Source organism: Gadus chalcogrammus, chromosome 1 (assembly GCF_026213295.1).
Source record: "Gadus chalcogrammus isolate NIFS_2021 chromosome 1, NIFS_Gcha_1.0, whole genome shotgun sequence".
Lineage (NCBI taxonomy): Eukaryota > Metazoa > Chordata > Actinopteri > Gadiformes > Gadidae > Gadus > Gadus chalcogrammus.
The window spans coordinates 17375337-17390864 of record NC_079412.1 but is presented as its reverse complement, the minus strand read 5'-3'; the positions used below and the strand labels follow the sequence as shown (position 1 = coordinate 17390864).

Sequence of the window (15528 nt, the reverse complement as noted above, 5' to 3'; positions counted from 1 at the left end):
CCACCCATCGTCCACTTCACACTTTACCTTTGGCCCCTCAGCGCTGTGGGGACATGGTGCAGACGCCCAACTTGTCAAGCCCACTGAGCACCCCTCTCTCCCCTCTCTGTTTCTCTCTAAATTCAATTCAATTCAATTCAAAAGGCTTTATTGGCATGAGAAATACACATTTATATTGCCAAACCAGGGGAACAGTAAAATAAACAGCGTTATAAAATAATAAGTAAAAAGGTAAGGTATATATTACAATAGTAATAAGTATGAACCTTTAAATGCAAAATATCTATATCAAATGTTCAACTATAAAAGTACTTAAAAAAGTAAAGTGTGCGATATTATAAAAATTACCAAAATGACAGTATCTCGTATAAACAGATAAGTTAAAGATACACTCTCAATACAAAGTATTTACATTACGGAGGATAAGTGCAATTATTGTGTCTCATCACACCAGGTGACGAATCTTGCTGCTGCGTTCGCACATTGTTGTATTTCTCCCAACACTTATGGCAGTTTGTGAGCATCTGGAGTGTCTTTGAGTGTCTCTCGCTCTCTCCCTCCTCTCTCTGTGTGTCTCTCTCTCTCTCTCTCGCCTCTCTCTGTGTCTTTCTCTGTCTCTCTCTCTCTCCGTCTCTCTCTCTCTCTCTCTCTCTCTCTCTCTCTCTCTCTCTCTCTCTCTCACTCCTCTCTCTCTCTCTCTCTCTCTCTCTCTCTCTCTCTCTCTCACTCCTCTCTCTCTCTCTCTCTCTCTCTCTCTCTCTCTCTCTCTCTCTCTCTCTCTCTCACTCTCTCTCTCACTCCTCTCTCTCTCTCTCTCTCTCTCTCTCTCTCCCTCCCTCTCTCTCTCTCTCTCTCTCTCTCTCTCTCTCTCTCTCTCTCTCTCTCTCTCTCTCTCTCTCTCTCTCTCTCTCTCTCTCTCTCTCTCTCTCTCTCTCTCTCTCTCTCTGCATCGAGAGGCGAAGCATTCATCCATCCAGGCCCTAACATGCGTCTGTCCACACTCGCTCTGTCCAAAACTAAAAACCACACCGCTTTGCATCAGCCACAGCTCCTTAAGGCCATACACAGGTGTGTGTGTGTGTGTGTGTGTGTGTGTGTGTGTGTGTGTGTGTGTGTGTGTGTGTGTGTGTGTGTGTGTGTGTGTGTGTGTGTGTGTGTGTGTGTGTGTGTGTGTGTTTGTGTATGTCTGTGTGTCCACAACCACCCTGAATGCGGACCATACGGAGCAGCTCGTGTTCATGTCTGAGTGAACCCGTCTCACAAGTGCATGCTACGTGAAGCGCGGCAACATGTGTCTGCAGGCTGGCTAATCCTGTGGCTGGTGCAGTCTGGTGCTGGAAGAGGGCCGGGGGTTGTGGGGTGGGGTGGGGGGGGGGGGGATCCAGGTGGTCCGCTCTGAACCGTGAGGACATGTGGTCCTTGTGCAAACTCTGACCCCCCCTACCCCCGCCCTCCACACTCACCCTCAAAAAAACAATGGAGAAAAGTCACTCTAGCGCCCCTTAAGGTGGGGCGCCGGTGAAACACGACTTAGCGGTTTTTAAATCTTTCTGGCACCTAATCCATAACACCGGAGGTGCTGCGGACTGATTGATTCCATGGCGCTGGCGGTGAGCTCTGCTCGGCGGATAAGCCAGGGAGAGGAGATTGCATTTTTCGCCATGCTTTCTCTTCCTTCCACAATATATAATTCTCACTTTTGATCTATTTTCTCAACCCCACCCCCCCCTCCCCCCCTTCCCCTCTACCTGACTGCACTACATGACTGACGTCTTAATTGTGGCACACTGCTCGATGAAAACCGAACATGAAAAACGCCACAACACATGTCAGTGTGCGAACATCACCCTTAGAGAGAGGCTGTTTTTTCCTTTTTGAGCGGCCTTTTAAAAGTATATCTCTCGCGGGCATTCATCTAATGAAGTCAGCCTTGAAAGCGATTGTTTCCACTCACACAGACACCAGGCGGGCCCTCTGAGAGAGACGCCCGGGCGGCTGTTATGAAACAGGTAGAGACAAAGACAAGAGACGCCGCGCCTTTCTTTTTATAGCGAGCGGAAACCATGCACAAGGAGGGCAAGACCCATGGCTTTCATGGTGCGCCAGAAGCCGTTCCCGTCGGATGCGAACACTCTGTTCTGCTGCTTCTCTTTCTCTTCTCACTTCTTGTTGTCTTTTTACTTTTCCTTACACGCTTTCCCTCTCCAGGGGAGGAACGTAAGGCTGAATGCTACGAGGGAAGGTGATGCAGGGAGTGAGGTGGAATGACATGTTGGAAGTGGTGTTAAAAACACTACCTTTTTATATGTAAATGCAGCCGGTGATGGAAGCCCTCCTTTTTTCATATGCGAGAAGAGTCAGGTTTCTTTTTGCTTGTATTTGACAACCTTACATATGCAATTCACATTTTCACACAGTGCAGTCGAACAGGCTCACGCATGAACACATACTCCCACACGTGTACACACACACACGCACACACACACATACATAATGTTCATCCAAAAGAAATGTATTATATTAGAACTTTATTACACTTCTGCTCAATTACAGGAATGTATGTATGTATTTGATAATATTAAAAAGCTTTTTGCAAAAGTTCTGAGGATCATTATCTATAAATAAAGAGAGATAAAAAGATAAAACATATGACATAGCATATGTATAGCATATCATATTTAACATATGATAAGAAATGGCACTATTGCATATGGAATATACCATTCATTATAGCATATACATATTATAAATAACATATATTCCATCCATAAAAAGCTATTTTATCTATATGTCAACTCTTCCATACGTGATTAATGATAGCATACACATGTGATATATGTGGATGTGTCGTATGCAACATATGACACATCCAACGCACGACATTCACAACAAAACTAAGTGCATGTTAGCTAGGCGGACAAGCTCACTAAAAGCAAGTGCGTTATATGACAGTCGGCTTCTAAGCTCTCTTGCCTGGATTTCACATGCCGGTGCACACATCGCCTGACATAGAATAGCTGCTATTGAGACCAGCTGTCAGAATTGACTCAGGAGGGAGTGGGGATGGAGAGTGAGAGAGAGACAGTGATAAAGATAGGGGGAAGAGAGAGAGAGAAGAGGGGGGAGAGAGAAAAAGAAGAGAGAATTATATTAGAGAAAGGAAAATAGGGTGAGGGTTAAAAAGAGAAAGGAGAGAGAGACAGAGAGACAGAGAGATGGGATGGAATCTTACCTCATGAGAGTGTGATCGAGATGGAAAGGCCGACCTGAACAATGATGATCGTGACTGATTGCTGACAGGTTCTCATGTATTTATTTATTTTCCCGCTGACCTGCGGTGTGTTGATGTCAGTCACAGCGGGAGTAGCCGCCTGCTATAGGCTGTCCACCTCACACCTCATAGCCAACCTTGGCATCATTAGGATTACGACAAACATGTGACCAGCTACTCTCCTCTGGGGGGCTTGAGAATACGATGCAGGGGGCGCAAGAGCAGGTGTTTATGCGGTGGACTTATTATAACCTTGGTGTGAACACGTCAATCTGATGTCTGAAATGAAGTGCAGGGGTAGTCAGGGCCGAGCTGCGTTCTCGGGGCTCACCTAGGGGTACAGACGTATGGATCGGCTGAGGCTGTGCAGCTCCATCACCTATGTGTGATCATCATTACCACTCTGACAGAAGATATCCTGAAGCGGGATTCATTTTAATGTTTTACGAAGCTAGTTCATGATGTACGTGAGGCGTTGCTTCAGACCCACAAAAATGGGAGGCAGGAAGATGGATTGATAAGGGTCACATGACCCTTGTCAATCCACATATATGCATAGTACACATATACATATAAACGTGCCGTGTGTGCTATTAATGATCCATTTTGGGAACCATGCTTATTTACAATATGCTCAAATACCAACAATTGATATAATTGTATAGTGCTTTCAGTTTTCTCCTGCCAACAATTTCCCATCTGCATTTTATTAATATGGGATGGGTTGATTGATAAGTTAAAGTTCTGTTAGTAGATGATCATTTTATTAATATGGGATGGGTTGATTGATAAGTTAAAGTTCTGTTAGTAGATGATCATCTATTTTTCTACCATATATGGCTGCATTCTATGCTAGAGCTGATCTCAGACAGCCTCACTTGTTGTGGTGTAAATACGACAACAAAACAACAACATAACAAAATACCAACGAACGTGCCAGAAAAGCAACTTGGAATGATATTTCTCTGCCTGCTAGTTCTTACTAAAAAAATAACATGTTTTTTGACCTCACAAAAGAACCCTGGCCCTAGGAAACTGGAGCCGCAGCAACACCCAGATGTTAATGCTTCTGTCTTCAATCATCACGTACCATTACGCCCCAACTGAGACTCTGCTGTTTGTGTTGTTTTTTGGCGTGTGGTTAAAGGTCACCGAAGAGGAGGCCAAGGTCCCCGAGATGAAAGAGAAGAAGAAGGGGGAGGAGCTCCGCGCCCCGCCGACGGTCATCATGTTCCCGGGATCGAGAGGCCGCCGCTCCGGGGGGCTGCACCGCCAGAAGAGAGACTGGGTCATCCCCCCCGTCAACGTACCGGAGAACTCTCGCGGACCCTTCCCTCAGATGCTCGTCAGCGTAAGGACCCCGTGTGATTGGCTGTTGTGTCGTTGATTTGCGCTGGTTTTGACTAAATGTGTGATGAATGTGGAGATCCCATGGTAACTTAGTATGAGGGTTGCGTGGGGATTCTAAATGCGAGGCTGTTGCACAACACACAGCACTGGATGAAACAAAAAAGGTTACCCCATCCGACCTCGACCGTGGTCAGTCTTTGGAGATGAGCGTCTCTACGCTTTGCAGCAATGAAATACCTTGGGCTCTATTGGGCCATTCTTTGCTCCTACGCACGGATGTTTAGAGAAGCTTGAGCAGAGTTCAATGCTCTTTCAGTCCCTCCACCCCCCCTCTCCCTCCTCTCTCCCTTTACTTTTAACAATGCAATTTGTCACAGAGTCCTGCTTTCCCCAGAAAGTGAATATATAGAGGCAGGGCCCTGCAGTGAGTGGCCTGGCCGGGCAAAGCTATGAAGTCCGGGCCAAGCAGGGCAGGGCTTCCACATCTCCCCGCCACAGTGAGGACACAGAAGCTAAACGTGGCCATTAATCACGGATAGCACACGTTGTTTTTAACCTAGATATTGTCATTGTGGTGGTGTGTTACCAAGGTTCATTCGCACACACACACACACACACACACACACACACACACACACACACACACACACACACACACACACACACACACACACACACACACACACACAATCACACACACACACACACACACACACACACACACACACACACACACACACACACACACACACACACACACACACACACACACACACACACACACACACACACACACACACACACACACACACACGCAGAGGATTCATTGACTTGCAATCAGGGACTAAATGTTCAGTCCTGACCTGTGTTTTTTTTTCTGTCTGCAGTACGTGCATATACATGTTTTTTTAAACACGATACTGTATAGTATATACATTATATATCTGCAAATACATTATCCTGGCTCCGCCCGCCTATGTACTTCCGCTCAATTTTAATTTCCCTTCAGTTCTACGTCTGGGTTTGCGGTATATTCGTTGGTGTTCTCCGGTCAAATTTTGCCGGTCCAATTGTCCAATTAGCGAACAGAGGGAATGACTGAGAACAATGACGTTGAGGTCGTGCTCTAGTTTGAATTGTAGTAATACGTTAGCGATTGGTTATGGCAGATCCAGAGTAGCACTGGGCAGATCAAATAGTTTTAAACTCCAACCTGCCTTCAAGAGAGGTAACGTTTGTCAATGGAGAGAGGCCAAACTCTCTGTGCAAATAACGGAAGTACGAGAGTCTGGTAGGACAAGGCTGAAAATACATTGTTTGTGCTTGTACTCTTGCACAAAGCTGTTTTTTATTCAGTTTGCGTGCAACATGTCGGCGTATCAGCAAGGCAAGTGGCTGAAATCACAGTCAATTGCCTTTCCGTTAAACCTGCTAGTTATGGTAATCACAATGCGAGAACAACACAGAGGGTCGGAGGTTGACGCGGTGCATGTCTGGATGAGGTGGGAAACCCAGCAACACGTCTAAATGTTTGTGTGAAGTGCGAGGCCTTGCTGCAGCCCATACTCCAGTGTCTAACACTCTGAGGTTCTGTCACAACAAACTGCTTTGTATGTCAGGTCGCATAGAAAAACTCCACACGTTCCTGCCTAGATTTGGGTGTGTGCTGTTTTTCTCCAAAAAAACATAATTCCAGTCTGGCAATTGCTTTCATTTATTTTTTATTTTCTTACCTTCCTCCCTTCTCTGCCCCCACATATGTTTATGCTGAGTCCACTCTGACAATATCCAAGCGTTTTTTGGGCCCTATATTGTGCAAAGGGAAACATGTGTGGCTTATTGTATTCGACTTGGAGGCCCGTCCAATCCACAGAGGAAAAGCCAAGGGAGCGTCTTAAAGTAGGCTTTTTGGATATTTTTTTATTAACTATCCAGCCACAGATAGGGAAGGTAACTCCTGTATGCCATTGTTGTTCTGCCGAGGATTATGCTGTTATAGCTGACTGTGAAAATACGAGAGTTCAGATTCCCATAACTGCCTTGACAGTGTCCTGAATCAGCTCCACGTGTCCTCAGGACGCCTCTTAAACAAGTAAACAGGGACATGCTTGGGGCAGAGAGAGAGAGAGAGAGAGAGAGCGAGAGAGAGAGAGAGAGAGAGAGAGAGAGAGAGAGAGAGGGAGAGGGAGAGGGAGAGGGAGAGAGAGAGAGAGAGAGAAAAAAAAGAAATACATTAGGTTTTGTCTAAGAGAGAAGGAGAGAGAGTGTTTAGGATCGTGAGATGGAGAGAGAGGGAGAGAAATGGAAGCAGAGGTATCATAGGGGTGTTTGTAAGTGTAGTGCACAGCCAAACACAATCCACTTTGTTCAGTAAATAGGTCCGCCAGGAGTTGGGAGCAGGGTGGATGGCTGGAAGTGGACCACGTAGGGCAAGCGGTGGGGGGACTGATGCGTGTTGATGCTTCTCTCGCTGCCGTTTCTCTCTCTCTCTCTCTCTGTCTCTCTCTCTCTCTCTCTCTCTCTCTCTCTCTCTCTCTCTCTCTCTCTCTTTCTCTCACTCTCTCTCTCACTCTCACTCTCACTCTCACTCTCTCTCGCTCGCTCGCTCGCTCGCTCTCTCTCTCTCTCTCTCTCTCTCTCTCTCTCTCCCTCCCTCTCATGCTTTCTCTCTTTACTTTTCTCACATACTCTCGCTATTGTCTCTCTCCCACTCTCCCTCTCTCTTTAATAATGACCACTGGGGCCTGCGCCACGGAAACAACTAGAGAAAATAGAGATGAGAACAAGGATAGAAATGGACACGGGAATGGAACATGATGGTGTGGGTGGTGGTGGTGGCGGTGGTGGTGGCGGTGGTGGTGACGGAGGAGTCTTTATTAATATACCCCTTGTTTGTAATGGTTGAATATTTGTTTTAGCAGACTGGGCAGAATTTGGTGGTTTATGAGTTTGGCTCTATTTTGGTTGATCAAGAGGTTGCACAGTAAACAGCATCTTGACGCTAGGCAAACATCACATTTATCAAATGATGCAAATCTAGCTCAACTCAATGACTCGGTTCATGTTCACTACTTATGCTGTTATTATTAACACATGGTGGCACAGTGTCAGCAGTTTCTTCATCAGCATCATACTCGACATCGATCAAAGCCAGACAGACTACCGTATCTCTCAGTTTCTACTCTACTCTCTCTCTCTCTCTCTCTCTCTCTCTCTCTCTCTCTCTCTCTCTCTCTCTCTCTCTCTCTCTCTCTCTCTCTCTCTCTCCTCTCTCTCTCTCTCTCTCTCGCGCACTATGCCTCAATGTCTTTGTCTGCCATCTATCCCTCTCTCTCTTACTTATTAATTTGCTTAGTATGGCCCTGTTTATAAAGTGTCTAGATTCTGTATTTGTATCTACAATTTAGATTGTAGATTCAAAAAGGAGTCTGTTTGCACAAAAGGAGCAACACATTCCAACCGTCTTAGTGTGTTTACACGTGGGGGAAGGCTTACCAGAGATCCCACTTGATGTGCGCCAACACCTACAGGTTTCAGATTTGTACCACATCCGTGGTTTTCACGATCACCAAGAAAGGATGGAGATGTAGCGTAACATTAGCTCTCCCTCTCTCTATCACACACACGCCATGCCACTCAACCTTCTCTCTATCTCTCCGTCTCTGTCTCTCCCTGTCTCTCCTCTCTCTCTCAGCCTCCCTCTCTGTCTCTTTCTCTGTCTCTGTCTCTGTCTCTCTCTCTCTCTCTCTCTCTCTCTCTCTCTCTCTCTCTCTCTCTCTCTCTCTCTTCTCTCTCTCTCTCTCTCTCTCTCTCTCTCTCTCTCTCTCTCTCTCTCTCTCTCTCTCTCTCTCTCTCTCACGCGCTGCCATTACTCTGTGCTCTGTGCGGTGTGGCTGTGTGATGCCTATCCTAATGGCCTGTGAAGTCACTGCCTTTCCTAATGGCTTGTTCTGTCATCCAGCACCGTGCTGAGTGACATGCAGGCGGCCGACTGCTCTGTTATCCTAATCCCCCCCCACCGCTCCCACGCCACCACCACCACAACCACCACCCCCCTCATCCACCACACTTCCATCCAGTCGCTTGCTGGCGGGAGAGGGCAGGGGGAGTGGGGGGGCATCCGTCCCTCATCGGTGGCTACCGCGAGACCCGCGGGGGGCAGCGTGTATCCGATCGGGGGCCGGGCTGGGACGGAGCAGGTGGGGGGGGGGGAGGGGGAGGGGACAAGAGGTCCTCCTCCCACAGGCTGCCGTGCCTGGGCGCGGTGCCCGGACACGCGGCTCCGGGGTGAACGTGCCCTGTTTGAGAGGAAGACGTTGCTCAAACAAGAGGCTCGACGGAAGGACCAGAGGATAAGATAAGGACTGTTCCGGAGAAAAATAGAAAATGAAGGACTGCAGTGGGATGTATGTGAAAGGAAAGGAAAGAGTGCAAAAGGGATAATTCTCACACAATAAATCGTTGTTTTTGTGGGTTTCTTCAGTTCTTCTCCTATGGCCAAAACAGCCATCAATGGTATGTAAGAGACATCGATTTTTTTTCCTTTTCACAGAGGCTTGTTGAAACCTTCCATTGATCCGCACACTTCTCCCCGGGTAAAGATGCATCGATTCTTTGTGCCTAGGGTAAATAAAGACTCAACCTAACCCCCCACTTCCCCCATCACCCCCACCATACCCGCACCATCCACCCACACAATCCCACCTGCCCACCCACCCACACCCCCCCCACACACATACAACGCATCCACCTCCTGTAGAACAACCGTCAGCAGAAAACGGCTTGCGCACAACAGAGCCTTAATGACACCGGTGTTTTTGTCAAAGAGCAGGCGAGCTTCTGAATAACTTACTCTGGACCGTCCGGTGGAATATATCTAAAACGAGTTGCCTTTCTGTTTTTGTGCTGACACCACCCCCTGGGTGTAAACAAACTGAGAGTCTGCGGGAACCTGAGGCAGTGCAAGGCAATGTTTTCAGTGATAGCTTTAGCTAGGGCTGTTGTGAGGCTTGTAACAAAAGAGAAGGCAGTGAAGAAACCCCACCACTTTTAGGGTACAGCTAGCATTAGCATAATGGCTGTTAGTAACATATTACTCGCCTTGTTATGGCAGAGAAAGTCTCTTTGTTTAACTACCAAAGGTTTTTAATATTACATATGCAAATGTTGGTAAGTAAAAAGAAAAAAATAGGAGAAATGAACACATGTCAAGAGATATAACAGTACACTGCCTATATCTGTCACTAACGGCTGTTTCTGCTCTCCGCAGACTATAAAAATGCAATAAATTGCATTGCACATAAAATGGCAACAAACAAAGAAGTCCCGAGAGTGTTTTGTGCATCTGGAAGTCTACCATAGAACATGTCATAAAAATGTCACTTATACCTAGCTTAGGCTAAGCGAAGCGTTATCCTATTTGCACCGGTCATGAATTCAAACGACAAACTCGAAGGCTGTGTCGGTGCTTATTCCATTTTGGTACGTAGCTAAGCACCTCCTGCTTCTGTATATTGTTCCTTATGTATATATAGAGTTTGTTTTTAACTGTAATTACAATAACTTGCATGCCTGTGTTCCCAGAATGTTGTGCACATGTCAATATGCGGTATCAAAAGTATATGTTTTAGGGGTGTGAATCTTTGGCTTCAGACGATTCGATTCGATTAACGATTCAGTAGTTGGCGATTCGATTCAAGGACAATTTTTTTTTTTTTGGAACGATTCGATTCGATTCTGTAAACCACGATTCGATTCAGTAACTTAGAACCAAAATTCTATATCCGTGAAATAAACATGCAATAATGTGAGTGAGACTCTCTGTATTCTTCTGAAAGGTGAAAAAATGGGCTGACTAGCTGATGACAGAGTTACGGATTACCGAGCTGCATTTCACAAAATAAACTTGTAATTAAGTCTTAAAACATTAATCATAATCGATTCATACGATTTAAAGCATTTATATCGATTATTGGTGACGCCAAAGCGATTCATTCTATTTATTTATTTTAGCAGATCGATTTAGTTGAATCGGTAGGACTGACAATCGATTCATCGATGCATCGCATGAATCGTTACACCCCTAATATGTTTACATAATTAGTCAATGTCAGACATAATTAGTCAATGTCCAGTAATGTATGTTTCAATGTGAGTTAATTTCCACAGTGTTAAACATCTTCACTTTCATTTTGCCTCCGACTTCTTCTGTTGTAGAACAGAACAGCTTTGTCCTCGAGAGAACACACAGAATGTTTTATTGCTGAAAAAAGTAAGAAGAAGAGCCCGGCAATTTCAGCTAAACCATTGTTCTATTGGACATTAAAGCACTCCTTGGATTAAGATATTTGATACATCGTGGCCGTCCTTGAAGCGGTATTAACCGAAATTCCCCTTCCAAGGGAGACCCTACACTTCCATAAACAAGAGGATTATATTGACAGTTATACTGATGAAGTGAGAGCCCTAAAACAACTGAAAAACACTCGCTGTTACTTATTTATTGCTGTTTAATTATTACGACATTTTGTTGGTGGCAGGATTTTTTATGTTCATCATTCTGATGCCCAGAAAGAAACTTGTTTGAAATGAAAACAATACTGTCAAATAAAATGTAGTTTTTTTCTTTTAGTTAAAATTTGTGTGTTTACTTATGTAGCACCTGTGCTCTAGTAATCTCTCTCTCACTCTCTCGCTCTCTCCCTCGTGCTCCCTCGCTCCCTGTCTCTCGCTCTCACTCTCCGTCTCTCCCTCTCTCTCTGGAGCGTGTTCAGAAAAGCATTTTCTGAAACAGAATGGAGAACTCCCCCCCGAGGTGCCTGCTCGCTGCTCTGCGTACGTTTACCAGTGATTAATGACTTCTCCGCTCCACTGACAGACACGGCAACAACAAAAGATTCACAAGGCGCGAGGAGGGAGAGAGAGAGAGAGAGAGAGAGAGAGCAAGAGAGATGGAGAGAGGAAGAAAATAAAAAAGATTCCAAAAGAAAAACGGGAACAAAGAGCGTACTGTAACCAGTGAGCTGAGCAGGGAGCCGGTGGCTTCAGAGAGCTCTGACAGCGACTAAGACGGAAAGACCTTGTTCTTGATTGAGAGAGAGCGGGAACAAGATATAAGAAATTGTGTTCGGGAGACTAATATAGGGGGTGGAGATAAAAAAAAAGAGCGAAAGAGTGAGAGAGTGGGAGAGATGCGTCATATAGGGGCCGTGTAGGATTAAGGGGCTTCTGCGTCTGTGTTTCGGTCGGCTCGACTTCCCGCAGTACGTATGTAAGTGGCCTCTCCCCCCCCGACTCTAATAAAGCCTCCTGGCTTCTGATGCTTTCAGCCCCGGCAGCACCAGCACCACAGTGCTCCAGTCCGCCCATTTATCCCACTCCACTCCCCCTGCTGGGAGACACACACCACTCCATCAGGGACGCATGGAGCACACACACTCGCCAACAGGACACACAAATTACACACATCCACACACACACACATAATACACATGCACACACACATGACCCGCACATGACCATGAAACATATACACACATGTACACACACAAATACACGACACACACACACACACATACAAGAGACACACACACACAGTACACAGAGCCACACAAACTAACTAACACACACCCACACACAGAACCACAAACATACTGAGACACACAAACACGCATGATCCACATTAACACATGAACACACACACACACACACAGAACACAAACACACAAGACATGCGTACACACACATCAACCAAAATGCTTATGCCCCACAGGCACATGTATAAATCGCCACCCAAACACAGTCGTGGCTTTGAGTTGCGCGGGTGTTTCTGTGTGAATGCGCACAAAACACACAGCAAGCGCACGCTATCACGGGCTAACACGCAAGCAGATAGCTGGTCCATCCCAGGCGGCAAACAAAAGGATCAGTATCGTGCGCTCGCCGCGGCGCTGCCTTTGTACAAACTCATTGTTAGGGGGCTTTATGTGTTTGTTTGGTAGCATTTCTGCCTTTATCCCTCAACAAAGCGAGGAATAAAGGCTAAGCCAAGTACAGGACTCCATCTTGGGTTGTTTTATTGTTGCAAACCTAGACCGGGAAGGGAAGAAAAGGCCGGGCGCCACGTCTCAGCATTACCACCCACTTCCCGGGCGCTGGGGGACCTCGGTGCATGGAACGCGTTATGTGTTGTAAATTGCATGGAACTCGCTTTCGGGGTCAAAATATTTTGGCCGAAAATTCTGACAGAAAACATATGTGTGTGTGTTGGTGTGTGTGTGTGGGGGTCTAACGAGTCTTGAGTTGTGTTTAGTCTTGCATTCTTTGTGTGTTGTCGGTTCTGCAGAGGGCCTCTTCTTGGCAGGCGAGACACTCTGAAATTCAAACACACACACGCACAACACACACACACACACACACACACACACACACACACACACACACACACACACACACACACACACACACACACACACACACACACACACACACACACACACACACACACACACACACACACACGCACAACCGATACACACACTCCCACACTCACAATCAGCGTTGACTGAAAGGACATTATACATTCATTAGGCACCGAAAGCTTGCATGTAAAATGGCTGCATCCTGTGCGTGGGGCATGAAGCGGAGAGGACTAGCGGGGTTTAAATATTGAGGAAGAATTCTGTTCTCGCTCTCGGTCAGCCTGCTTGGCTGGTTGGCTGGCACTGGAACCAAATGAGCTATTTTGCTCTTCTATACTTTGGTCATTATAAAAGGAAAAACACATCATGACGTGCTAGATATGCGCTCCAACACAATCCATCTACATGCCAACTTGAGGACCATATATAGGCCGTGGCTCATGTCCTGGCTCATACCTGCTCGGAACATTGGAGTCCGATGTCACTCGACTCTTATTAAGGGGAACATTAAAGGTTTTAGTTTGAAATAACCAATTCCTGGGCTATTTCTGAACGGGTTTCACATGCGATGCTGGTAATAGCGAGAGGAGCAGTGGAAGAGACATGGGGGCATTACGTTATGCCGTACATACTAATGGAGTCTGTGGGGGTTCGTGCTTCTGTCTCCTTTAACCGGTCACGGCCATTAGCGGTCCCGGGGGGCCCTCATCTGACGAGTTTGAAGGGGCGCGTTTCCCGAGAGATTCAATACACGTGGCAAGCACATGAAGAAATATTAGTACCTCACATGAGGAGGTCATGACACGGGGTGGCGAGGTTGTAAGTAATGGGACTGCACTGGTGGTCTGCTCCCTGGTGAATCTCTCTCTTTTTCCACACAAGTATACCAGATTCATTCTGCTGTAGTCCAAAAGACCGCCACCCCATGCCACCGGATCTCAGCTTCCACTGATGACATTTGCCTGATCAATATAATTACTATTATCAGCACAAGGAAATGCATTCTTACACAGTCTCCAGGCATGGGGAGGGAAACACATTATTAGTGTGTCTATTTAATTGCCATCGTTCAGTTTTGTCAGGCCTCCTTGTGAATTCATTGAACCGAGGGCCTAAAATGTCATGTTGCACTGCTCCCATTGTCTCCGAGATATGACAAATAAAAACACAATCTCGCGCTTCTTAATGTGCCCCCGTTTTGGTGTTAACAAGGTCAAGTAGAGATGTTGAGTTTCAGTCTTGTGTTGTACTCTTATTTGTCTAAGCCTCACCCATGAACCCACACACACACACTCACATAAGGCACATGGTAACAGAGGAAGCACTAAGTGGGCTCTCCCAGGGTTTGGACCATATGAAATTAAACAGTAAATCATATCTACCAAATGACACAAGGGTTACGTGTGGGTCAAGGGCAGCAGTGCTGAGCGCCGAGGCTCTATGAGGAGAGGAAGAGGACTTTATGACGGAGATAAATAACCTCTTAACAAACAACCTCCTTCTGGACCCCAGGAGGCCAGCCCAGGAGACCCCGTGGATCAGCCTCCGCATCAGGGGGACATTTGGAAAAGAACATACTCCTATGAAGACGTCGGGAAGATAATAGGCAGGGAAATTGGTGGAACCGTTGGAATTGGAAAAGGGAGAAGAGGACAATGCAGACTAAATAAATTATAATTCAGCATGACAACACTGACAGAAGGTCCTCCCCCCGTTACAATGGGGACAGGTTAACAGACAGCTCGCCAGCCAAAAGGCCTGACAGACATATTGACAGGAAAAGAAGTACTACAAGCAATGAAAAAGTAAATCCAGCAGACGAACTGCAAGACAGACGTGGTGGCGTTTCCCTGTCACATGTCACCTGAAATAGTTTTACTTTGTAATGTGTTGCGCGTCTGTGTCGGGGAAACGGCTCTCGCCGACAACAGAAAATCGTATATTTCATCGCAGAGGCTCGGCATTAACAGAAATGGAAGAAAAAAAGTAATTGCAAAGGAGGAAGTCGGATTGGATTGAGGGGGTTTTGGATGCGAGAGGCATGTGATGTGAAAATTCTAATCTCATTTAATGTGCTCACAGCTTTCCATTTCACCCTCTTCGGCTGCCTCGTTCCTTGAGGTAAAATGTGAGACAAATCACAATGGAGGCCTGTGCCAGAATAATCTGATGCTATTTACTTTGTAATTTGAAATGAAAGGCCGATGTCGGAATCTTTTCATGTCAATTTAATGATACTGCCATGGGGTGAACTCTCTTTCTGCATGCGACTACAAAAACACACACACACACTCAATACACACACGGACATACACACACACTCTCACACACACACACACACACACACACACACACACACACACACACACATAGCGGGAACATGTGAACACACACATGCATACCCACACGCACGTGTGCTGAAATACAGGAGAGAGAGGCGGAGGGTGTATAGATAGATAGAACGATAGACAGAAACCGATAAAATAT

The 15528-nt window shown here is 46.2% G+C and overlaps 1 protein-coding gene across 1 annotated transcript in view; it reads left to right on the top strand.

Annotated features, from left to right (window-relative positions):
* Positions 1-15528, top strand: part of LOC130379812 (cadherin-4-like) — a 162613-nt gene that overhangs the window by 100272 nt on the left and 46813 nt on the right. Inside the window, exon 4 of the mRNA XM_056586911.1 lies at positions 4419-4622. Within this exon, the coding sequence (XP_056442886.1) occupies positions 4419-4622 (204 nt within the window). The remainder of the gene's footprint in view (positions 1-4418; positions 4623-15528) is intronic.